Source organism: Tenrec ecaudatus, chromosome 4, assembly GCF_050624435.1.
Source record: "Tenrec ecaudatus isolate mTenEca1 chromosome 4, mTenEca1.hap1, whole genome shotgun sequence".
Classification (NCBI taxonomy): Eukaryota; Metazoa; Chordata; class Mammalia; order Afrosoricida; family Tenrecidae; genus Tenrec; species Tenrec ecaudatus.
In genome coordinates this window covers 111,397,503-111,423,207 of record NC_134533.1, presented here as the reverse complement: position 1 = coordinate 111,423,207, position 25,705 = coordinate 111,397,503, and the positions used below count along the sequence as shown (strand labels likewise).

At 53.5% G+C, this 25,705-nt stretch overlaps 1 protein-coding gene across 1 annotated transcript in view; it reads right to left on the bottom strand.

Annotated features, from left to right (window-relative positions):
- Positions 1-643: 643 nt before the first annotated feature.
- The window catches only part of TTC12 (tetratricopeptide repeat domain 12), a 58,149-nt gene continuing 33,087 nt past the window's right edge, over positions 644-25,705 (bottom strand). Inside the window, exons 13-22 of the mRNA XM_075546615.1 lie at positions 21,477-21,645; positions 15,090-15,182; positions 13,937-13,997; positions 13,092-13,229; positions 12,545-12,643; positions 12,023-12,091; positions 8,943-9,044; positions 3,709-3,808; positions 1,850-2,075; positions 644-790 (exon numbers count right to left, since the gene is read on the bottom strand). Of these exons, the coding sequence (XP_075402730.1) occupies positions 715-790; positions 1,850-2,075; positions 3,709-3,808; positions 8,943-9,044; positions 12,023-12,091; positions 12,545-12,643; positions 13,092-13,229; positions 13,937-13,997; positions 15,090-15,182; positions 21,477-21,645 (1,133 nt within the window). The 3' untranslated portion in view covers positions 644-714. The remainder of the gene's footprint in view (positions 791-1,849; positions 2,076-3,708; positions 3,809-8,942; positions 9,045-12,022; positions 12,092-12,544; positions 12,644-13,091; positions 13,230-13,936; positions 13,998-15,089; positions 15,183-21,476; positions 21,646-25,705) is intronic.

Genomic DNA, 25,705 nt, shown 5'->3' with positions numbered 1-25,705 from the left:
TTGCCTTGGCACTTTGAGCCGAGGCTCCTTTAGCTCACAGCACACAGACGGCTGCAGGAGGGCCCGGGGCGGGGCCTCCAGGGCTGGTCCCCAGGGCCTGGAGCTCTCCCTGCCCTGGCCCACCAACCACTCCACCCACTCCCCGCCGCGACTCTCCCCTCTCCCCCCGCCCCACCCTATGATGGCTGTTAAGTGCTGCTGGAGAAACAACGAGAGGGCCAGGGAATGGTGTGAGCTTGGAGGAATCTAATCTCCATCTAGAGCAGTGGTTCTCAACCTTCCTAATGCCATGACCTTTCATACAGTTCCTCATGCTGTGGTGACCTCCCCCCCAACCATAAAATTATTTTCGTTGCTGCTTCATCACTGTCATTTTGCTGTTATGAATCGGATGACTCCTGTGAAAGGGTCATTCGACCCCCCAAAGGGGTCATGACCCACAGGTTGAGAACTGCTGGTCTAGAAGCCTGGCTACCAGGGCACCTGGGGAGCGTGGCTCTGGGTTTGCTGGTGCCCTGCCCCCGCAGGACAGGCAGGCACTGGAGGGAAGGCCGCCCCAGAGTCGGTGCCTCTCATTGGACCTGATGCCTGCCCCTTCACACCCGAGATCCAAGCGATGGCCCTCTGAAGGGAGACAACTCAGTTTTGTAGCGGGCACGCAGGAGGCACAGAGCGATTTATTGGCACCCATGCACACAGGGGTCTTTGATGTGCTCAGGGGTCTTTGATGTGCTTCACTGTGGAGTTGAGAATCTCCAGTCCATGCAGGCCCCTCAGCTGGGCAGCATACCTGTTAGAAGCAAACACACGGTTCAGGATGGTTTGGGTCTGGCACCCAGGCCGCCCCCCTCACAGAGACAGGCGGACAGGTGCTCAGTGCCATGTCTCTAGGTGCACGGTGGAAGTGCTGTGGTCAAGGGGAGTCCTCACACCCAAGAGTGGGGTCCTCAGGGAGGCCCCGTGCCAGGCTGGCTGGCTGGCCATTTGACCTCAGCGTGGCTTTCCATGGAAGGGCAGCTGTCCCTGCACCTTCCTTCTGTTTCAGCTGCCAGGCTGGATTCAAGAGGATTCAGTGTCAACCAGGCCAATCATCTGCCTCTACACAGGAGGAACCAGAGGTGCCCAGTGGGGAGGGACGGGGCCAGTCAGGGCGGAGCTGGACTCCAGCTACATGGCGTGACTTCCTGCAACCCCTGGGATCAGGGGCCACAGGTCAGAGAGGGCTCTGAGTCCTTGCTGGCCGGCCGAGTGGCCTCAGCCCTGATGCTCTGCATCTCTGCTCCCCCTTTTTCCACCTGAAAGTGTCATTCCCCCACCCCACCCCCTGCACTGTCAGCACCCATGTTGAAGAGCAGGGGTCAAACTGCTTGTGGAGAAGAAGAGGGAAGGAGAAAGGAGGAGAGGTGGGAGAGGAGGAAGGAGGAAGACAGAGGGACATGGCGGGGGGGTGAAATGGAGAGGTGCCAGCAGCCATCTGTGAGGGGCACTGAGTCCCTGCCAGACAAATGTATCCCTTGTTTCTGGTTGCACACTGAGAACACCCCAGTTCTCTCCAGGGAGATTCCCCCTGAGAAGCGGGCACGGGGGCCCCTTATGTGTCCACACAGAGGGCACCAGGGCTCCTGCTCCCACCTCGTCCAGCCTGTGTTCCCAGGGGGTTTTAGGGGCTGAGGTTTAGGAAGCAGCTCCCCAGACCTTTCCTGCCCAGGGTCCTCTCGGTGGACTCGAGCTGCCAAACTTTTTGGTCAGTGACAGCGCGGGTTAGCCATTTGCAGCACCCAGGGACTGCTCCACAGACCTCATGGTCCTGCACGCTCTGAGCGGTGACTGCGATGGGGGCCCCTCACACCTCGGGTCGGCCGTGCACAGCTTCCCCAGCGCAATCCCGGCGTTCAGCTGCACAGCCGTCTCCTGGGCGTCCCCACCCGCATGCGCTAACAGGACCTTCACGACCTCCGTCTTTAGCAGGGCGGATGCCGCGTTGGGCACCTCCATGCAGTTGCCAAGGCAGAGGGCAGCGTTTCCCACCAGCATCTCGTCCTCCGAGCTGAGCAGCTTCATCAAAATGTGAAACTCTGCAGGGAAGTGAAGGGAAGGGCGAGAACCAACATCCACTCTAGGGAATCTCAAAACACGAGGCTAGCAAGGGGGCTGGAGGGGGTCAACACACTGCAGGAGGACCTGCTCACCCATGGGAACAGCCATGGACCCCAAGGCTCCTGGTTGGAGCTCTGGCTGAGCTCATGCCCAGAACAGTGCCCGGCAGCACACAGTGGCTATGGGAATGGAGGCTCCAGGTCAGGCCCCTTTCCTTAGCACTGGGGGGCAGCCGTGACCAAAGCAGACAAGCACAAAGTCCTGCGGCCCCTATGTGGTTGGGTTGAGGGACAGACAATGAGCTCAGCTTGTGATATGTCAGAGGGGGGCAGGCACTGTGGATGAGAAAGCCAGGGAGGCAGTAGTGGGTCTGGGCTTGGGAACAGGGACTGGGGTGCAATCTGGACCAGGAGACCTGTGTGGCTGGTGGGGACTAAGTGGGAGGAGGAGTACTTGGGTGTGGGGTCAGAGGACGCCTGCTCTAAAAATAATGGGCGAACTGAAGACAGTCAGCATGCTCAGAATGACATACGAACCCATGCATGTTTCTGAGGTGCACTTTGACGGCTGCGTTAAGAATCAACAACGGGCAGGACCAGTACTGAGAGTAGCGATACCAGCAGGGTAGGGTGGAGGCGGGGGGGAGAAAGGGGTCATCGATCACAATGTTATCTGTAACACTTCCATAGGGGACAAACAACTAGAAAAGTATGTGAAGGGATAAAGCAGTCAGTGTAAGACATGAAAAAAAATAATAAATTAAAGTTTCATGAGGGAAGGAGAAAAAAAAGAGGAGTTGATACCAAGGGCTCAAGTAGAAAGAAAAGGTTTTGAAAATGATGATGGCAACTTATATACAAATGTGCTGGACACAATGGATGTATGCAGTGGATTGTGCTAAGAGCTGTAAGAGCCCCCAATAAAATGATTTTAAAAAGAAAAAGAATCAGCTATGGGCAAAAGCAGAGTCAGGCAGACGAGAGAGGAGGCTATTTCAATAGTCCAGTCATCCAAATAAAAGATAATCGTGTCCTGGGCTGGGTCCAGATATCAGTTAACATCTCCTCGGTTCGCCCAGCAACTCAACCAAAATATACTCCTGAAAAGGCGCAGAATCCATCAGGCCTGCCGGCCCCACTCTGGGCAGGACCCACGGACACCCACGTGCCAGTGGACAGCTGAGCCACATCTGGTTGCGCTGAAGGTGAGGGGGTGAAACTCGGGGGGGGGGGTGCATTTCTGATGCCAGCCCTGCTGCCATGTCTCCCTCTAGCAGTGTTAGGTCAGAATGCGCAGACAGCTTTTCTCTTCACCTTGGCCAGGGCATCTAGTGGTCCAGCTCTGACCCTGTTACCTTTGAGCGGTCTCTTGCCACAGACTCCAGGCTGGGCGGTCTGTGTGGATGCAGCTCAGAGGCAAATAATTCAATGCTTTGGGGGCCGCAAGAGCAAGAATATCTTGCTTGTTAAACTTCACTGATTACCGAGGTGGGTAGAGGGGAGGGTAACAGCCCTGCCGGGAAACCCCCTTACCAGCCCTCATTGGGGGTTCCCTCTGCCACTGCCAGAGCGGATCAATCTGCGGGCTCGGCCACACAGAATTGCCACTTACTTTTATCCAGCCGGACCACTTCCTCCCGCGCCTCGTGGCAACAGTTGGTGCACACGGCCAGGGTCTTAATGGCGTAATGCGATGCTGCCTGGCCTCCAGCCTGGGTTTCAGCGGGAAATGAGAGAGAAAATCAGTCTGAGCCTCACTTTGGGCCAGACTTCATGGAGAGCAACTGCGATTCGATCAGAGGTGTTCCGCTGGGTGAGACAGACTTCCCCCAGGGGCTGGCTGGTGGTGCCTGGGGAAGGGCTGAGAGGGTAAGAATGCTGTCCCTGGGGCAGCTCTACCCTCCAGCAGCATCTGCCCCTCAGAGCAGGGGGGCTGGGTACTGTGCGGGCAGGCGGACAGTCGCGAGGGGAAGACATTGTGGCCCGATCACTTTAAAGGGTGGCAACGCTGAAACACACAATATTCTTCTGGTTCCTTGAGGCTTCCTCACCTCCCCCCACCCCCAACCATGACCCCAGAAATGCCTACCACTTTGGACTAGACCAAAGCTTGTACCCAGGTGCAGATAAGAGATAAGAGCTCAGGACACACGCAACCCAGGTGCAGGAATGGCAAGAGAGATACCAGATGGGAAGAAGGGGGAACCGATCACAATGATGGACACACAGCCACAGCCTCCTCCAGGGGGAAGGACAAGGGAAACCACGAGGGAAGGGAGACAGAGGTCGGTGTGAGAGAAGAAAATAATATTTTATAATCTATCAAGGGGCCATGAGGGGGGCAGGGAAGGGGGAAAAAGAGCTGATACCAAGGACTGAATAGAGAGTAACTGTCTAGAAAAGAGTGATGGCAACATATGTACAAATATGCCTGATATAATTGATGTATGGATTGTAATAAGCATTGTAAGAACCCTCAATAAAATGATCCAAAATAAAATAAAGGGTGGCGAGGGTCCCCTACAAGCTCTGTAGAGTGCACTTGCGTGCAGAGCCACGTCACAAAGCCCCACCCACGTGTACGCAGGCTGCCAGGCCTCTGGCTGCTGCTGGGGTGTGGAGGCCACATCGCTAACGCAGACTCACCGCTGTCTGTGCCCGCTATCCTGCGTCTGCCCCAACAGTCACCTTCTCTCAGCATGGGGAGCTGTGAGTGGCCTGCTTCCTGTGGGTGGGGGTGTCACAGGCACACATGCCGTGGCGAGCGCCCTTTCAGGTGGACCTGGCTAAAACTGCTGGTGCGGTGCCCTCAGTCGCGGCATGCCCTTCTGGCACGTGAGGACCTGGGCAGCCAAGTACCCAGGGGACACCAGGAGCCCGTAAACGGGACTGAAAGGAAGGACCTGTTTAAAACCTTGCTGACAGCCACTCGGCCCACCTGATCCAGGGGGGCGGCTGCACTTACTCCTTAGTCCTGTTCTCTCTCCAGTGCAGGTTTCTGGCTGGTTTTTAATTTCCTCTCCTCCCCCACATGCCCTGATGACCACAAACCTTCTGGGCCTGGGGGGATTGGATCGGGCATCTTAGAGCTTTTATCCAGCTGGGCTCACACGGTCTTTGTCCTTTCCCAGCTAACTCATTTTTCTAGACAAAATGCTCACGCCTCAGCCTTGTCGGCAGGTCCGTACTAGAACTTTAGCCCCTCTCGAGGCGGGTTCCTTGTCCGTCCTTTCCCATCTGTGCTCTGGGCTGTTAGCAAAAGCCAGCATTGGAAACTACCCGCAGCTCTGCAGGAGAGAGGGCTTTCTACTCCGGTTCGGAGCGACAGTCTGGGAAATGCATGGGGGCAGTGCTACCCTGTCCTGTAGGGTCGCTGTGAGTCAGAACGGGGCAGATTCCTTGTTGGTGGACACCGGGTCACCTCCACCTTTTGACTACTGAGTGGTGCTCTGCGGGCCACCGGCCTCTTCTCTCGGTGACTTGGGGCTTACACCTCGCTGAGTTCTACGATACTCTATGTTTAACTTTCCAAGGAACCAGCAGACTTCTTGCCGCAGAGGCAGGATCATCTTACACCCCCACCAGTGGAGCATGAAGGCCCGGTTTTCTCCACATTTTCACCCCGAATCTCAACTCCAAATTCAATGCCACGGAGTCAATCCAGACTCAATGCCTGTGTGGGTTTCCCACACTGTCACTCTTTACAGGAACAGAGACCTCATCTTTCTTGGGGGGAGTGGCTGATGGCTTTGAACTGCAGACTGTGTAGTTGGCAGTCTAACATGGAACCCACAGCGACACCAGGGCTCCTCACCTCCGCCAAGAGGCCAGATACTTTTACGTCAGGCTTGGAGTGAGAGGCAGGTTTTGTGGAGGCACCTAAGGGCCAGCCTAATGATCAAGCCACTCTTTTATTGATGTTCAGAGTGCTGTCCAGGTGGACAAGCAGAAGAGAATCCCTATAGAAGTCCTTAAGGAATTCATAATGGAAGAGAGAGAGACAGGGAGAGAGAGAGAGAGAGAGAGAGAGAGAGAGAGAGACAGAGAGAGAGAGATAGAGAGAGATAGAGGACACCTCATCATGGCCACCAAGGCCTGGGGATTATATCCCTGCTTGGAGCAGCCAATGCACAGAGAGGATGGTAGAGCCGCCGGCCCCACCACGAGACACGATGCTCCCTCACTGACCCATATGCTGGAGACACTGTGCAGAAAGTGTGCCCAGTCTGCCCCATGCACACGGGGCGAAACGCAAAGGGAGTGCAAGAGGGCAGCAAGGGGGAGCAAAATAACCAAGTCCCAAGAAATCCTGAAAATAGACTTCTGACTCGGGGGCCAGGGCTTGGCACTTCATCAAACCTAATTAGAAAACGCTCATAAAGGTCAGCGGACAGACCTGGAACTATCTATTGGTTGTTTTTTTTTTTTCTTTAGCTCTATATCTATCTGTGTAAGATAGGCAGGCCAAACAATCATAGGGAGAAAACAATGGGACCAGCCATTCCCAGGGTGGGAAGGGGGAGTGGGTAGCCAACAAACTCAGGAATAAGGGAACAACAAGAGATTTAAAACCGATGGCGAGGAGGGCATATAATGCCTGCTGGGGTTTAATCAGGCGCAGTGTATCCGAGAGGAATTACTGAGAGTCGAATGGAGGGTGAGCATGATGGTGGGACATGAGGAAGGTGAAAGGGAATAGAGGAAAGAAATAGGAGGCAAAAGCTATTTATAGAGGTCTAGCTATAGGCATGTATTGATGTAAATATTTGTAATGAAAGGGATAGAGGCCACTGTACATAGATTTATGTGTTAAGTATTAAGATAGCAGGAAGGCTTTGGACCTCTACTGAAGGACTCCCTAAACACAAGAACATTTTGTTCCAATAACCTGGCATTCTTTGATGCTCACCTTCCCAACACAATCCCTGAAGACAAAATGGGTGCATAAGCAAGCGCGGTGAAGAAAGTGGATGGTGCCTAGCTTTACAGAGATATAGCATCTGGGATCCTAAAGGCTTGAAGTTAAACAAGCAGCCATCCAGCAGCAAAGCAATTAAGCCCCATGGTGGAAGCACACCAGCCTGTGTGATCATGAGGTGTCGACAAGATCAGGTATCAGTTATCAAAAGATGCAAAACAAACAATTATATTGATGCAAATGAGGGGCTTTGGGAATGGAGACCCAAAGCCCATTTGTAGACAATTGGACACCCCCCCCCAGGAGGGTTATAAGGAAGGGACGATTCCACCAGGGTGCAGTATAGTTCCGACGAAGTACCCATCATTCCTGTAGTCCCTGAATGCTTCCTCCACCACCCCAACCTCTACCATGACCCAGTCCTACATTTCAAATCCGGACAGACGGGAGTACACACATTGGTACAGACAAGAGCTCGACACATGGGATTCAGGACAGATGGAACCCCCAGAAGCAGGAGTGGGAGTAGTGGTATCATGAGGGTAGGGGGATGGTGAGGGCAGGGGTTGGGAAGAGGGAGAAAGGGGGGCCACATAACAAGTTTGGATATCTAGCCCACCCCTCAGGGAGACATATGGGTGAAGGGAGACAACGGACCGTGTAAGACATAAAATAACAACAATAATATATAATTGATCAAGGATTCATGAGGGTGGGAGGGTGAGGGAAGAAAAGAGGAGCTGATACCAAGGGCTCAAGTAGAAAGAAAATGTTTTGGAAATGTTGATGGCAACATATGTGCAAGTGTGCTTCAAACAACTGAATGATGGGCTGTTATGAGATTTGTAAGATTCTCCCCCTACTAAGTGATTAATAAAACAAAATAAATACAATAAAATCAAAATGTGGCAGGGGTAAAATAGCACATTCATGGTGCAAGCCTACATGACGACACATGACAACACATGATGACCCCTAGGACTGAGGAGGACTGACTGCCTCACTGTGGAAGCAGACTGCCATGTCTCACTGTCACAGAGCAGCAGGTGGGCTTGAACGGCCAACCTTTTGGTTTGCAGCCCACTGCTTAACCACTGCCCTACCAGAACTCCTTAAGGTGGGAGGGACCCCAAACCCACTGTGGCTGAGTTGACTCTAACTCATAGCAGCCTTATAGGGCAGAGCAGAACTGCCCCTTAGGATTTCTGAGACTGTCAATCCTTACAGGAGTGGATAGACTCATCTTTCTCCCTCAGAGCAGACGGTGGGGTTTGAACCTCTGATCTCGCAGTCGGCAGCCCAACACTCAACCCACTGCACCACAAGGACTCCTTGAACAGAACAAAGCCCTCCTTAACTCTATTGCCCAAATGAAACACGAGGCATCTTGCCATCAAGAGGCTGTAGGATGGGGCAGGGAATGTATGGATGTGCTTTACACAATTGATGTATGTATATGTATGGATTGTGATAAGAGTTCTATGAGTCCCTAATAAAATGTAAAAAAAGAAAAGAGGAGAAAAAAATTATTAGGGCAAAGAATGTACAGATGTGCTTATACAATTGATGTATGTATATGTATGGACTGTGATAAGAGTTGTATGAGTCCCTAATAAATTGTTTAAAAAAAAAAAAGACAGTTCAAGAAGTAAATCGCATAGACCTTGAGCTCTGTGAAAAAGCCACCACCGTTGAGTCAATTCCAACTCCTAGTGATGGCATAAGGCAGATTCGAACTGCCCCCGTGGGTTTCTAAGGCTCTTAACTAGGAGCAGAAATGCTCAAGTCTTGCTGCCATTTCTCTTGGTTTTACTCTCCTGATGGTGTAAACCTGTGTCATGGTCTGTACCACCTTAGTGACACCATTAACATTTTTTTAGCAAAAAAAAAAAAAAAAAAAAGAGGCTGTAGGAGTGACGTTATCTTACCTTCAGGAATCTGATCATCTTCCTCACCACCCCCGCCTGCAGCACCTCCTGGACTATCTGCAGCGAGGTGGGAAGGGTCCGGCTCAGAACGCCAGCCGCTCTCTGGGGGAAGCAGAACATAGAAGACCCGGCATGTTCTCTCCTGGAGACCCTAACGCTTCACCAGCAGGGGCGTGAGGTGAATAAAACAGTAGTACTGAAAACAAAAAACCACCCCCCCCAAAAAAAAATCTGCGCCTCTACTTAAAAAACCAACCAAGTCAGGACTAAGTAATAAACACCAAGTGTGGTTCTTTCTCAGGAGCCCTAGTGGCACAGTGAGTGAGGAGCTGGCTGCCAACCATGAGGTCAGCCACTTGAACCACCAGCTGCCCTGTGGGAGAGAGAGGCGGCTTCCCACTCCGTAAGGAGTTATAGTCAGGGAACCCACCGGGGCAGTTCTACCTGCCCCACGGGGGCCAGAAGAGTTGGCATCACCTCGATGGCAGTGAGTGGATGGCTTGGGCAGAACCCAAAGGCCTGCACCCCTTGCCCATTGGTGCAGCCCAGGCCAGCGTGATCCTGCTGATCAAGGGCCAGCGGGTGAGCTCAGTCCAGGGAAGGGAGGGTGGCCCTCCACGGCCAGGGTGCTCTGGCAGGTTTCCCGCGCCGACCTGTCCTGAATCTTTGTCTCTTTGTCCTGCTTTCTGGAGGGTTCCGTTTGGTGGCCGTAACACTGTCCTGCCGCTGTGCGGGAGACACACCAGTTGCCCGTGTGTTCTTGTCTCTTCTCTTCCTTACACGGTTTCTGTGTGCTTTGGGTCGGTTTTTCTGTTTGCCGAGTGAACGATCTTGTGAGTCAGCCACGGGACGCCCTCTGCAGGGCTGAGTTTGCCCTCATGGTGGTGGCTGGTTTGGGACAAGAGATTGAGGCGGTGTATACAACGGGGAGGATGCTGTCAGCGTCACGGTTTGTGTGGAAGCTGTCGCCGCCATGGCACATTGGCCAGGCAGCGGGCATTTCACCACCATGTAAGAGAGAGCGGAGCCTGCCTCTACTCTGACTGGCACACGAGGGGCTGCCGTTACTCGGAGCAGGCCAGCTGGGAAGCGGTCCACTTGGAGTGTAGCCTAGATTTAGGGCTAGACTTGTGTTTCTCAAAGTGGAAGTACACCTTAGCTTTTCTTGGATCTTCAAAAGAGGGTCAGCACTCCAGAGGTGGCAGACACCCCTGCTCTCAGGAGCTGGGGCCTCTTCTAGATGATCTGGACGTAGGGTCCCACGACCCTTCCTAGAAAACCCACCTACACTGACAGTATTCTACAGTCTGCACTGGTGTGTGTGTGGGGGGGGGGTGTAGGAGATTGGAGACCTATCACATGTTAGTGGAGCACAGACTAACAAAGTCTGAAGTTGTACCAGTACTGTCCCTGGCAGGACATGTTGGGTCCACGTGGGGCCTTTACGAAAACCCTGGCTCCTGAAACCTGGTCTATGACACTTGAAGGGCAGGATTCCCAGACGTGCCCGGACCTGACCCTTGACTGTCCTGGTCTCTCGAGGCTTTAGGGCTCCAGTCCTGACAGGTGGAAAGGCAGGGGCGGCAAGTATTATCCGAGTGAGGAGCACACCCCAGGATGATGATGACGGGCTCTGAATCATATTATTATGGGCTGCCGATCAGAGATCCCAAAGGTCACAAAGAGGGTTGGGAAAGGTCCCCCAGCGAGTCGCTGCAAGGGGGTTCAAGCCAGCTTCACAATGACTGCGGGGAAGGGGATTCCACACAGGATGTCACTCAGATCGGCTGCTTCTCACAGGGGTATGTTTGACACAGGACAAGTCTGATCGATTGCCTTGCATTACAGTGCTGGCTACATTCCGAACCACACAGAGATTGTGTTTCTGGACCCAGTGTGTTCTTGGATGGGCATCTGGGGGTCTTCAGAGCCTCAGAAACAGTAGGCAAAATGCAGTCCGTATGGTCCATGGGCACTGTTCTGCCACGGTATGCCTACATGGTACCTAGGCGTGGGATACAAAAGACTTTCCCCCAGCTTTGTCTCCCGCAAAATGCCAAACATTAGAGGCTGTTTGCCAGCACATAGTCAGAGGTCAGGTGCTTAGAGATGTTCTCCCTGAAGGCATTCAGACATCAGCCTGGTCCACTTCAGGTGGGGCTCACACCCTCCTGATAAGTATAGTCAATGTTTCCATGGAGAGCCAGTTAAGTGGCCAAACCTGCTCAGTGACATCCAAAGTTAGCCTGCCATCCTGAATCTAGGGTCCGCCCATCTTGTCACATGTATAACCCAATCCCTCCCCTTCCTACTGCTTGTAGTATGTCTCTAGACCGTCCCCCTCTCATTACTGTATTACTCAGGGGTCCTCAAACTACAGCCCACGGGCCACATGCGGCTCGCCAAGGACATTTATCTGGTCCACCAGGTGTTTTTGCCCGTTTTTTTTTACTTTAAAATAAGACATGTGCAGTGTGCATAGGAATTTGTTCATAATTTTTTAAAAAACTATAGTCTGGCCCTCTAATGAGTCTGAGGGACAGTAAACTGGCCCCTGTTTAAAAAGTTTGAAGACCCCTGGTATTATCTATAGTACAACCCCTTCCTGTGATGTATGTCTTTACCTGTAATTAGGGGGCTTGCACACCCACCCCCAAAGATATATAAGCCTTGGTTAGCAATAAAAGGCTCTCCTCCCTGGTCCTCACTCCTGTCCCCTCCCCTTGTCCTCCTTCCCCTCCCCCTCTCTCCTGCCCTCACTCTCCCATCTCCACATGGACCACCAAGAGGAGGTGAGGTGAGCATGGATCATGAAATGTATCTGATTCCATTATTTTAATCTCTCTTCTATCTCTCCTTATTTTCTAGGACTTTACTATATTCTTTACTTACTATCGGCGTACAATTGCGCCTGCCGGGCCTCTGATGATTTGTTAGGGGCTGGCTCCCCTGACACTGAGGGGCTCAGCTGATTCTCAGAGGGGTGGCGACCTCCGAGAAGTGAGACTCACTGCGATTTAAAATGGATACAAGAGGAGACCGAGGGAAGCCATTTCTGGGCTTCTCTGGGAGAGGCTTACTGTCAGGATTCCTCCGTCCCGGCTGTCCAGCAGAACCACGCACCTCCTGGTCACCTCCATGGCCCACGCCTGCAGCAGGGGAGGGGAGGGAGGGGAGTGTCATTCCCTGGGACAGGATCTCCATGGAGCTTCCTTGAGCTCTCCAACAGAACCGTTCACTCCCCCTTCTAACGTCTGCGCCCTTCTGTCCAGAGTTCCCTCCCAGCACCTTCTGGCATTGCTCTGACGTCTCTCTACGTCTGAATCCCCCAACCACACGGTGATGCCCTGAGGGCAGGAACCACATTTTGGTTGACTTTGTAAAGCCAGCACCTGGTCCCGTGCTCCCTCAGCACAGGTGAACGAACACGCGATGAGAGGACGCGTCCACCCCTCAGCACAGCAAACCTCCAGGGCCACCCGCCTGGTCCATGGCCAGGACCACTGCGGGGCTGCACACTCTTCCGCTCTCTTTGCCAAACTGTGAGGGGGTCTACGCGAAGGAAGGAGTCCAGCTCCACCCAAAAGGGAAAGACAACGTACCTCAGAGACAAAGGGGGTGTGCACACACAGGTTCATCAGGAGACCCAGGAACGTGTATAGGACGTCTCTGAACATGTCGGCATCCTCCTCACACTTGGCCTTCGGAAGCAAAACAAGGTCACCGATGACCGTTCTGCCTCATCACTCTCCACGGCCAGCTTGTTGCCCTCACCCCGCCCAGGGCCTCGGCACAGCCCACTCTTTAAGGCGTCGGCGCTTCAAGTCTACGTGGTGTCGGAAGACCCCAGACCAGTTCCCTGAGTCAGTGTTTGCGTAGGGAGAGGAAGTGTCCAAAATGAACAATGAGTTGCTAATGTAGGTGATTTGGCCAAGGCCATGGCAGAGCCCTTCGGACCTCTGCAGGGCAGACGAGAATCTGCCTGCAGCGTGCAAGTCCGGCTGCTCCTGTCATCCCACCTTACGCAAGGAGGGAGCCCACCTGCTCCCGCACTCGAAACCAGCCTTTTTGGAAAAAGCCGAGCTAATTCTGAAGAACCAGAGGCCCTCAAAGAGGCTAGGCCAACTTTGAGTAGCAGAGCTACAATACCATGAAGCCTAAGCAGGCATCCCCAAACTCTTCACAGCCGGCCAGCTGTCTTCTGGTGGCAGCGTCAGCGCTGAGGTTTCCCATGATGGCGACACACTGGCAGAGAGCTGAGGGGTTGGTGGTCCTGAGGTCCCGCTTCTGGAAGTTAATCCAAAGTGTGGGGGGGGAGGATCCTCAGAGCAGGTGGGCTATGCCATTGCTGGCGCACCTCGCTCACCCCTTCAAGTCCTATCTTGGGGCATCAGTGGAGTCGCACTGGTGAAAGGATGAAGGGGCAGTGTGGGCGTAGCGAAGACCCTAGGCCTCTAGCTTGACCCCGGATCTTCTGCCCACCTCCCACTTTCAGCAGCTCCATCTCTGCATCTGTGGAGGACGGGGGCTCGGAGATGCTCTCTCGGGCCCTTGGGAAGGCCTGTGGCTTGCTGGGAGTGAAGACCAGCCACATTCCACTCCCTTAGGGGACACCCCCCCACACACTATTCTCCTACCTCTTCAGCCCAGTTTGCCACCCCAGTCCCCACACCCCCTCCTCCACACAGGAACAATCCCCATTCAGGTGGTGCTTCCAAGGGGAGTCAGTGTCAGCAGGAGATCAGGGGAGGCCAACACACTCCCTGCCTGCCTTCACCCAGGAGGCACTCCACACCCTGCATTTCGCACCCGAGAACCAGCCCCCGCCCTATGCTCCCTCCACCGGTCCCCAGCGCAGCTGTTTCAATAGCCGAGGACAGTGTGGATCCCAGCTGTGAGACAACAGGTGTGCTGGGATGTAAACTGGTTTAAACGACTCCGCTCATGCTCCTGAGTGCATCTGTCACCGATTATAGAAATGAGGGCTTGCTCACCAGCACGCCTATAAGTGCAGGGAGAACACCTGGAAGGTTGGCCTGGAACCAGACTTGGAATCTGTGGAGGCAACACGGGCTATGATTGCTCTCGACACCGTGGGTGGGGCATTCTGAGCCAAAGGGATATCACTGGGCCTGCAGCGACATGGTTTTTCATTTTGCCAAGTCTGGAGCGTGGCCTCTGATGATTAACCAGGGTGCTCAGATGGCAACGCCCTTCACCAGAAGTTGCCAGGATGCTTCAGCTGCTGCCCCACTGATCTACCACCGCCCTCATCTTGTTCGAAACACACAGGTGGGTGCTGTGCATGTGGCTCTCCTCTTCGCTGCCCTGAAACATCCACACTTCCCACTTCCCCTGCGAGAGCAGAGAGTTCACGTCCCGTCATGCCTACTGGCCGGCCGTCTACCAGCCTAAGCTGCTCTTTCTCTCGCACCATGGACATTTCTACACAGGACACCCTAAAGTTTGTGAGGAGCTAGGGAAACCAGGATGTTCTTTCAGAAAAGCAAAAACAGGACATGAGCAGCTTTTCAAGGCCGATGAAGAATCTAGGCCCTTTCTGGCCCAGTGGATTGGACTCCAGCTGCAAGATTCTGGTGCTCCACGGAGAAAGCAGAGGCTTTCCACTCCCACAACGAGGGCTGGTCTAGAAAGCCCCAGCGGGTTCTGCACTGCCCCACGAGAGCCACAAGTGCGGATCGACTCGTGGCAGGGAGGCTGGTTTTGGAAGTCCTCTGCTGTCTTCCCCAGCAACCATGCAAAAAATCAGAGTGATTAAAAGTTATGTATTGACAGCCTGAGAGAAGGCACCATTTTACTGCCCATGCCCAGTGACTCTCTCTCTCTCTCTCCCTCCCTCCCTCCCATTCATTCAACAACTCTTTGCTGGGCCAGCACTAGGTACCCAGGCCTTAAGCGGGGAGGGAAGGCCCTTAGCCAGCCTGTGGCTGACTATGCACAGTGAGGTTTGCATCGGTTGGGGAGCGGGCCACCGGTGCTCAGAGGGACAGGCATGGGCGTGACTGGCCATAGGGAGCCCTGGAAGGCGGCAGCCCTGGTCCTGGTGAGGCTGTGGGGCCCTGTTGGAGGGTCTGCTAACTAACGGCGGTGTGGGGAGGAATGGGGGATTGGGGAGCTAGCAATGACCTTCTCTCCAGAGCCAAGTCCGTCAGCAGCCCCATGGCGGCGTTCGCCTCCTTGTCCGAGAAGTCCAGGAAGGATAGCAGGGCCGTCAGCAATCTGCAAAAATCCACCAGTGCTGTGCTCAGACCCCTGGTGCCCCGGCAAGGCGAGCTCACCGGTGGACACCGGGAAGGGGTGGGCATCAGGAAGTGGTTGGCGACTCGGGTGAGAGGGTGACCTGGGCTGGTCTTTCTAGGAAGTCCTGTCCCACCCCAAAGAGACAGGGCACTGTCCTATTTCAATGAACACCCCCCACCCCCGGCCCCAGCCCCACTACCAAATTCCCAGAGTGCGGAGTGGTTTGCCCATGGTTCCTGTAAAACACCACATTGGCGAGTGGAGTGCTCCGTGGCATTAAGTACATTCACACCGCGGTGGGGCCATCACCATTACGTACAGAACCTTTTTGTTAACCTCGCACAAAGACACTGGGTGCCTCTGAAGCAGTCTCTACCCATTCCGCCTTGGCTCTGGTCCTGTTCAGGGTAGTTCATGTAACTGGAATCACGCACACGGCTTCCAGCATCATGCTTTCAAGGTTCATCATGTCGGAGCATGTATCGGCACCTCGTTCCTTTCGACGGCCTAGTAACGTTCATATTCTGCTCACCCGTTCATCAGCTGACGGACGTCTGCCTTGTCCTGACCTAAGTTTCTTGGTAATCAGATGCCAGTTTGGAAGGCTGCTCTGGGGGCTCTGCCATGGTCCAGATCAGTCACTTAGCCGGCCTCTAGAAGGTGTGCTTACTGCTTCGCTGACCACTCAAACTGGGGGTGGGGGGAGCCCTGGCAAGTGGGAGGTGGAAGGCAGAGTCTAAAAGCTTCTGTCAGGCTGCTTAGCAAGGCTGATGTAGTTTTAGAAAGTGAGACTCCACGTCTTCTGCTCAGAGTTGGAAACCCTGTATCAGCAACCGAAGTGGAAGACCTGGCTTAGAACTGGTCCCCACGGAAAAGAGTTTGAGGCTTTAAGCCAACTGAAACCACCGTGTGTGCAGTCTGGTGCAGCGGCTGGGACGAGAGAATGCCACCCCAGGCTGCCCAGTCAGGTCGTCAGCAGAGCAATGGAAGTGAAGGTCACAAATACTGCACTCAATCTGCTGCCAGGTGTGGTGCTGTATGCCTGGTCCCCCAAGGAAGAGGCTTGGTTTGGGGTTACATGGTGAGAAAAATCAATGGCTGTTTTTTTTTAAGTACCCTGCGTGTGGTATTCATTTACACGGCAACAGTCGACGACAAAGCCAGGGGAGATGTAGGGGGGCTTCACGATTCTGATTTGGGCAGCTGGATGAATGGAAGTGCCAAGGGTGAAGGTGACAGGGACTTGGGGCAGGATTAGACAAAAGTCTGAAACGGATACTTGTAGATACACATGGTCTTGAGGGGGAGATGCCCAGGGGCAGGAGTGTCCAGAGAGAAAACTTTATCCTGATAGTTAAAAGGACAAAGGGGCAGGGTCTGGAGTAGTGATAGTCTGGGGGAGCCCACATACGTAACCGAGGACGGAACGTGAGGAGGAGGGCAGGCAGAGGCCAGGAACGAGGATGCTGCCAAGTTCCAAGAGGGCGCAGACACCAGTAGCGCCAAATGCCCTCAGGGCAGTCAAGTGAGAGTGAGGAAGGAGTAGTCCATTGGGTTTGGCCTTCAGGGGCATGGGCCTGGCCCTAGTGTGGGGCAGTGTTACGTCATATGATCCTTTTAGCCATAATCCACCATGTTCTGATCCCCCATTCCCCCTGTAACAGCTCCAGATTAGTGCGCTGTCTATTATGTTGATGAGGCACGATGACAGGAGGGTGTGGCTCAAGTCCTCAATCTTCCTTTCCTTGGGGAAACCTACTATCTGATGCCCGGGTCAAAACAGGAACTCCCTTCCTGCTTTATGCTGCTCCCTGGTTAGGCAGAAGGAGCCCTGGTGGCACAGTGGGTTATGGGCTGGGCTGCTCACCACAGTGTAACCAGCTGCCCCGAGGGAGAAAGAAAGATGAGGCTTCCCACTGCAGTAGAGATTGACAATGTCGGGACCCCTACGCTGTCCTGCAGGGGTCGCTGTGAGCCAGAAGGGACTCCATGTTTGGGTGTTTTATTAGGCAAAGAACCAGCTTCCTGCTTCATTAAGAAAAGCAGGTGGCTGGGATCACAGAACTGGCAGAGGCTAGATCTGGCCTGCCAAACATGCCCAGCAATCACCAAGTGGCCTCATCCCGACCTTGATATCACGAGGCTGGAAACACACCTCCATCACTACTCAAAATATGGGCAAAATGCCATTTTTGTTGATTCCCTTTCCTGAGTAAGGATGTGCAGACATCTAGTTCTTGCACTAAATCATCCAAACAAACACAGTCAGATGCCAGTTCCTGCCCTAGAAGACCCCTGAACCAAGGCCCAGGACCCATCTTGGTCATGCGAAGCCTGGTGTGCCCCCTGCTTAGCCAAACCAGTTGAGGCCTTTTGCTACCTGTGGTTTCATGGCACTGTAGCCAGGCTGACCGCACTCTGGCAAAACGTGCCCCATGCTCTGGATCCTGCAGCTGGCTCATCTCCATCTGATGCCAGTTCTCGAGACTTGAGCCAGCGGCCTATTGCCTGAGTGGATTTGCTGGCTTTCTTCTATCCTGTGAGTCAACAGCCCATCCATCTGCCCTCTGACTTGCCAACTTGGCATGGGTCAGGAGAATCTTCCGATGAAGGTCTGAACTACAGATCTGGGACTTGCCAGGCTCCATCCCACAGGAGCCCTTTCTCGACGGTGCAGTGGGCTCTGGGGTCTGGAGAGGTGAGAGAGTATATGCGGGCAGGAATGGTAGTTGGGGTCAGAGATGATGGGGTAGTACAGCGTTAGGACAAGTTGGATGTTTGGGACATCTTTAACTTCTCCTTATAGGGACCATCCTTGCGCTCATTCTTCTTAAGAGAAATTACGCTTGCAGCCATCCACCTGTATCTGTGGTCTTGGGTGTACGCAGCCACCGGTTCTAGGTGAGGCCAAATCACCTGAGGGATAGTGGAAGGACCGATGGTGTTTCACCTGGAATAGATTACCGTCTTCAAACGGACTTCCCAGAAGCCGAAAGAACAAGGGTGTGACAAACTCTGCGGAGGGTCCAAAACAGAACAAGTCTCCCAGTACAGGAGGGCAGCATTGTGCCCTAAAGGTAGGGGAGCACAGATCTGTGCTCAGGGTAAGGCGATAATTGTTTATCAACCTGAACAGAATGGGGTAGGCTGGCTGGGATGATGAGAGTCGACTCCACCCACTGGCTACTCAGAGACCCGAGTGCTATTAGCTATTTTAGTGACCCATCCCAATCTCAGGGAGAAAAAGATCTCCCAAATGCCGAGCTCCTCCCTGGAGGGGTGTCGTAGCCAGGCTAACGAGGGAATGGGGGCTGGAGTTGAGCATTTCTGGGTCCCAGATCCCTCTGAGCTGCTGCCAGCCCCTACCTGGGCAGTGCAGTGTTCCTGCCGTCAGGACGCATTTGCTTTACAGTTTGTTCCGGGCCCTCCTTCACCAGTCTACATGTTTAGGAATGTTAATGCGCCAGCACTGTGCTGAAGATGAGAGCAGCTGAAGATCACCGTGGGGTGTGTGTCCTGGGAGGGAGCGGCGGCTGGACAGCTCACCATGTGACAAGTGCATGTCCTTTCTGGACTCGTTATCTAAAGAGGACAGCGTGTCCCTTTCTGCTCCTTTTCATCTCTTTCCTTTGTGTGTGTGTGTGTGTGTGTGTGTGTGACAGGTTTTTATGCTCCGCTGACAAGCGCTTGTCCGTCCGGGTGGGCCCAGATCAGACAATGGTCTAGCGTGATAGCTACATGCAGGACCACCTGTTTAAGAAAGAGGACACAATCACTAAACCTACACTTGAGCCCCTACCAGGCGCCCGCACTGGTTGTTATGCATGGCGGACGCTCTCTGCGGCCTCAGGCTACAGAGTACCCCCACCCCCCCAAGCCCCCTTCTGGCCCGACAGACTCCATAACAGAAGCTGGAACCATGAAGTTCTTGTTTTCCCAGGCAGGCGTGGCCATGTGACACCATTCTGACCGAAGGCATATACACAGTAGCTTGATTGGAACCACCAGCAACTCCGCTGGAGAAAGACTGGGCTTTCTACTCCCGTGAACAGTTACAGTCTCGGAAACCCACGGGGGAGCTGGGGAAAGGGGTCTCTATGAGTCAGCATCGAGTCCGTGGCAGTGAGTTTGTTGTTTGTTTTTATTCTCCTGGTCAAGAGGACAGACTTGGCCAGCAACCCACAACCAGACTCACTCACCGAATCCACACGACTCGCAGTGATGCTGCAGTACAGGGCACGGACGGCCCCTGTGAGTCTCCAACACTGCAGCGCCCACCGCAATAGAAAGCCCCACCTTTCTCTGGTGGCCTGTCCTAGCCTATCTTAAATGAAGATATGATGCTAGGTGCTGTGGTAGCGTTGTGTGACCTTGAAGGAAAGGTCAAGAGACAGAGACCTTCCCCCTGACATCTCTAAGCCACTGAACCTACAGCAGCTGCCGCCTTTTCTCCTGTTTGCAACCTGCCGGAAAGAAGCCCGTCACTATGTAGCTTCAGCATGTTACTTACATCACCCTCCCTTCCTCTTGCAAGGTCACAAGCCCCTGGGGCTCAGCAGGGGTAAGGGACTCTCCTGGGGAAGGAAGGGATTGCTAGATGCTTAGGACTGTCTGGAGCTCCACCTCCGGCCCCTCCCACAGAGCTCAGAGCCCCTACTCAGCTCCTCCCTTCAGCTCCTCTGGAGGGCCAAGGGGCCCATGGGCAGCGCTGTCCTGCTTCAAACCGAAGTCCCACTGCATTACCGAGAGCCCCTTCCACCCCCTTCAGGCGTCATGGGAGATGGGCATTCACCACGGTGCTAGGCGAGGGCTCCCTGACTAAAGAGCGCATGCTCCCCGAGGCAGCCGGGGGAGGAGGACGCATGGGACAGGAGTTGCATCTACGCAGTCAGGGACGAGACACCGAAGGGAAAACGTGGGAGGACGTGTGACTGCAGACTCGCTGGAGATTTGAAACGTGCCTTCGAAGCTCTTATCTGCCCAGATGGCCCAGGTTCTGGGGACTGCCTGCGCCTTTGCTGCCAGCCACTGACCTACGAGGGTAGCCAGCTCAGCTCAGCGGGGAGGTGGGGGGCGGCATAGCCACACTGACCGTCGCCTGCCCTCCGCAGGCATGCACTCCCGCACCTGCACGGGAAAGGCCTGGGCTGCTCCGGAGGAAGCCCTCACGGGGCTTTAGCCCTTACTTATTTCCTTACTGGTCAGAGAAAGCGAACTTGGAGTCCCAGGGATAGGCACCTGGGACATAGATGGGTGACAGGCACACCTGTTACTCACTGGGTCCCCATCTGTAAAATGAGGTCAGAACGCCGACCTTGGCCACCTCAGAAGAATCCTACTGGGTTACCAACTGAACGATCAGCAGTTCAAGTCTACCAACCGAACCGAGGGGGAAAGAGGAGGCTGTCCACTCCTATCAAGATGGGCAGCCTTGGGAATCCACGGGGCCCTTGCACTCTGACCTCTGGGTCGCTCTGAGTCCGTATTGACTGGATGGCAGAGGGGCTGGGGTCAGTTTTTGTCCAGCTCAGTGGCTGAGGGGAGACAAGGTGAACTAATAAGGAACAGAATTAGAAGATTAACTTTAGATTGTGGGTGAGACCCGGCTAATGCCAGCCATCACCGCCGCTACTGATTCTACTGGAGTGGGCCCCGCACAACTGCTAATATGCAGCCTTTTGAACCAGAAACGGGCCATCCCCGCTGGTCAAACTAAGCTTCTTCCAGCTAGTAAAACACAGGGCAGAATCCCTCGGCCTGGTAACTTTTTATTACGTCTACTCTGGAAGGAGGCACGTTCTACTCCCATTGCAGTAAGTGTGGAATGAGCCCCTTGTCAGTGTCTGGTTTACTGTCTGGTTTACTCACCGCTGGTCCCTAAGGGACGTACGGAGATACCCTCTGAGTTGGCAGGACTGCCCCTCACGGGAAAGAGAGAGGAAAAGAAAAGGGGGGGACCAGGGTAGACCCAAGAAGGAGGCTGGCAGGGCAGAGCCCGTGACGCATTTGGAGTACGGGTTCCAGAGGCGACTGTGGAAGTCTGTGGATGCTGCCGGCAGAGTCACGGGGAGGGAGGCCAGGCAGTGGCTTGGAGGAGGTGAGACGGTTCACAGTCCTCAGTTGTGACCAGAGGTGGTCCTGGCTCTCTTTAATGGACCCTCTCTCCCCTCCCTAAAGCTTGGTGGCATCTAACATGTCAGAGGCCGGAGAAGAGAGGCAGGCTTGGTGGTGGCCTGATGTGTCTCAAGTCAGGTGCTGCCAGCAGGGTCTTACCGGGACAGGTCAAGGTGGCTGAGGATCAGGCTCCGGCCGGTCTCGGTCTGGGCGAGCTGCAGCAGCAGGGCCAGGCTCTGTTGGCGGAGGGTCACGACTCCGGAGGCCAAGAGACAGGGCAGCAGCGCCCCCAGGCTGGGGCACGTCAACAGTAGGCGCTGGTTTTCTTCTGCAAAGCACAGGGGCTGTCAGCCTCGGGTCCAGTCCCGGAAGCCATCACACACATCTGCCCGCCCCACATCCCAGTGGGGGGGTCCGACCATTGCTTCTCCCACTCGCTGGAGACACAGGGTGACAAAGTAGTATGAGCTTGGGCTCTAGAACCCACCAGGTGGGTGGGAGCTACCAGGTAACTATCCTTCCCCAAGTCACTGAATCCCCGTTGCGCAGTGTCCTCATTTGTGAAATAAGGATGATGCTCTTCCCAGCAGAATCATTCAAGGAGCCCTGCTGGGGCTGGTGGGTGAGCGTTGGACTGCTAACCACCACATGAGTGGTTCAAACCCACCAACTCCTCTTCAGGAGAAATACGAAGCTGTCTGCTCCCATGATGGTTTGGAATGGGAACCTCACAGAGAATTCTTTTTAGGCAACCAGACTATCACATGGAAACCATAATCAATACCCTCCTTCCTCGTCTGGAAACTTCTTCAGGGGTCGCGGGGCTGGGGTCTCCCCTTTCAGCAGGTCACATGGGAGTGTTGGAGAGCAAAAGAGAGGCGGGGGCTGAGGCTTGAGACAGACCAAACTGCATACCCAGGGCCAGGACCCATCACCTGGGCGTCCCCTTCTAATGAAAAAAAAACCAAAACAAGTAGGCAGCCAAACTCAGTGCCATCAAGCTGACGACGACTCACAGTGACCCCATAGGGCAGGGTTGAATGGTCTCTGTGAGTGCCCAGGGCTGTAACTCTTTATGGAGCCGAAAGCCCCGTCTTTTTCCCACGGAGCAGCTGGTGGTTTCGAACTGCTGATCTAGCAGCTGGCAGCCCAATGCGCAGTCGCTACAGCATCAGGGCTCTGAGGGCCCTTCTAGGCCCTGCAAGAGCCAGGGTGATGGGATCGTAATGACATCTGACCAGGAGTCTATATGTGAAGCCAGGTCGTTATAGATGGCATTGTGATCTCCAGCGTATATCTATGATGGCCAAACCCAACCCAGCTCATTGCTCTCAGGCTGACTGTGACTCACAGGGACCCCATGGGATAGAGTGGAGCTGCCCCTAGGAGTTTCCAAGGCTGTGCATCTGGAGGGGACAGACGGCTCCATCTTTCTTCCTGCAGCACTCCTGGGGGTTTTGAACTGCCAACCTAGTCCATTAACAGGCGGGCTCTTTAAACACTCTGCCACCAGGGCTCCTTTTGTGTCTGATTACTCCTGACCCGCCAAGTACCTGCCACCCGTCAGCGCGCTGGACCACGATGTAGCTGCATGCTGCTATGGGGCTGTGCCCATCAGAGTTCCCAACACCAGGAGGGTCCCCTCTGACAGAGAGGCTTCAGGGGGGCACTTCCAGACTAAGCCAGACAAAGAAAGCCCTGAGAGCCTACTTCAGCACACTGTCTGGTAGAGTGCTGGAAAGGGAGAAGATGAGGCTCCTGGGTTGGAAGACACTGAACATACAGAGTGGCAGCAAAACTGGACGCAAAGCGCACCTACGACTGCAGGGCTGGGCAGCGTTTGTTCTGTTGCCAGTAAGGTTTGTGGTGATTGGAGCCGACTCGACAGCCACTGACAATGTCAAACCACTCTACTGATTTTCCAGATGGACAGCTGGTGGTCTAGCTTGTCTCTCTCTCGCTTATGCTGGAGAAGCAGCTCGCTGTAAGCAATTCACATAACCCAGAAGCAGTATAAAACTGAAGATCCAGGTAAGCATCCTCCCCAGGTAAGCCCACTCCCCAGGGGAGCTGCTGAGCAGTCCTCACCAGCAGAGAATGTTAAACATGTTACACAAACTAGCCTGTAATTGGCTTCCCCGGCACTCAAGGATACATCAGACATATCCCAGTGCCCTTTCTTGTAAACATCCCTGTCCTTTATGAAGGCACCCTGGGGGCCGAGTGGGCTACCAGCTGGTGTGCTAACTGGTTAAACCACCAGTCATGGCTGGAGAAAGACTTTCTACTGCCGTAAAGAGATCCAGAAACCCCCCGGGGCAGCTCTACCCTGTCCCCCAGGCTCCCTGCGAGCCAGCATCATGGTGAGGTTTGTTTCATCCTTTATGAAGGAATTCTTGGGCACAGTGGATAAGCACCGGGCTGCTAGCTAAAAGGGTTAGTGGCTTGAACCCACCAGCTGCTTTGTGGGGGAAAGATGAGGCAGTCTGTTTAAAAAAAAAACAAAACTGACAGCCCCAGACACCCTAGGGGGCAGGTTCTAGTCCACCCTAGAGGATCGCCATGGTCCAGAATTGACTCCACGGTCATGGGTCTCCGTCCGGGTTCTTTATGAAAGCGGCTAGAGGTTTCACGATATAGATGCACCAAGACGTCCTTGCTCGACAACAAAACCTTGACCTCCCGGGTGGTGTCTGACAGTGCAGCGATCATTTTTCCAGATGTTAAAAGAAACCGTAGGTTCCTGGAAACCAAAGTTGGTGTGGCTTGCCATGCCCGATTCCCCCTGGAGAAACACAACGCCATCCGGCACTTAGACCCTCCTAGAGAGGGATTTCCAAAGCCCCAGGCCAGGTCAGGGCTCAGCCCAGCACAACACAGCCAGGCACAGTATCGGGAGACCGCATTCACCGAGTCCTGATCCCCTTCCAGAAAGAAGGCCGCCCTGACTTTCTCATTTTCCAGAACGTGAGATGACTTTTCCAACTGCTGATGCTGCAGATTTGACCTTGAAACCATTACAAGTTCCTCTTCCGAATCAAGAAAAATCGTTTGTAGCCTCACATGCGTTCGGTGTTTTTAACACAGAAAGACAACGCAACAACACAGAACCAAAAACAAAGCCCTGCTTCTTGGGACGGGACAAGGTTGCCTGCTATCACCACGTTGACCACGATCTTGGAAGTTTGAGCTGGGGCCATAAGACACGGAAAAGGTATCCACAGTGTCCACGCAGGCACAGAAGAAATAGGAATCTCTTTATTTGCTGATGACATAGTCCTATACATAGAAGACCCCAAAGAGTCCATTTAAACACTGCTCGAACTAATTGGGAATTTTGGCACCGTGGCAGGCTATGAGATGGACACGCAGAGATCTGTTGGATTCTTCCAAATTAAGGATGATGATACCGCAAAAGGATACTAAATGAACAATACCATTTACAATAACTACACAAAAGATAAAATGTTTAAGAGCAAGTCTTATCAAAGAAACAAAAGACATACAAGGAAAACCACAAAACGCTCCTTCAAGGAAGCAAAGGGCACAAACGGAACAAACTGCCACGTTCCTGGATAGGCAGACTGAAAATTGTGAAAGTGTCAACAGTACCAAAAATACTTCACAAATTTGATGCAATTCCAATAGAAATCCTGCCAAAATTCTTCACAGAAGTGGAAAAAATTAATCTCCAACTTTGTACGGAAAGGAAAAAAATCCAAGGCAAACAAGTTGCCATTAGAAAATGGAAACTAAGAGGGTTTTTCACTGCCAGACTCAACACCCACTGTGTCCCCATGGCAATCAAAACAGCCTGGTCCTGGCACGGCGATGGATATGAAGACCACCAGGTTAGAACTGCGAACCCAGAAATACAGCCAAGTGCCTGCAGACACCTAGTCTTTGATAAAGGACTAACACACATGAAATGGGGAGGAGACAGCCTTTTCAACAAATGGTGCTGGAAAAACTGGATATTCACCCACAAAAGAATGAAATAGGGCCCATACTTTGTACCATGTACAAAAACGAACTCGAGATGGATCAAAGACCTAAATAGAAACCACACAATTATAATGACCACCAGTGAAAATAACGGGGTGCACTGAAGGATCCTAATACAAAGTTACTGGAGAATATCCACACTACAGAAGACAAAATAAAGACCCGAGGCACACGAAAACCAGGACATTTATGCACATTAAAAGACTTCATCAAAAGAGTCAACAGAGAACCCACAGATTGGGAAAAACTATCCTGTCATAATATATCAGATAAAGGACTAATCTCCAAAATCTATAGAAAACTGCAACATCTTAACAAGAAAATTATAGCTAACCCAATCAAAAAAGGGGAACGAGACACAAATAGACAATTTACCAAAGATG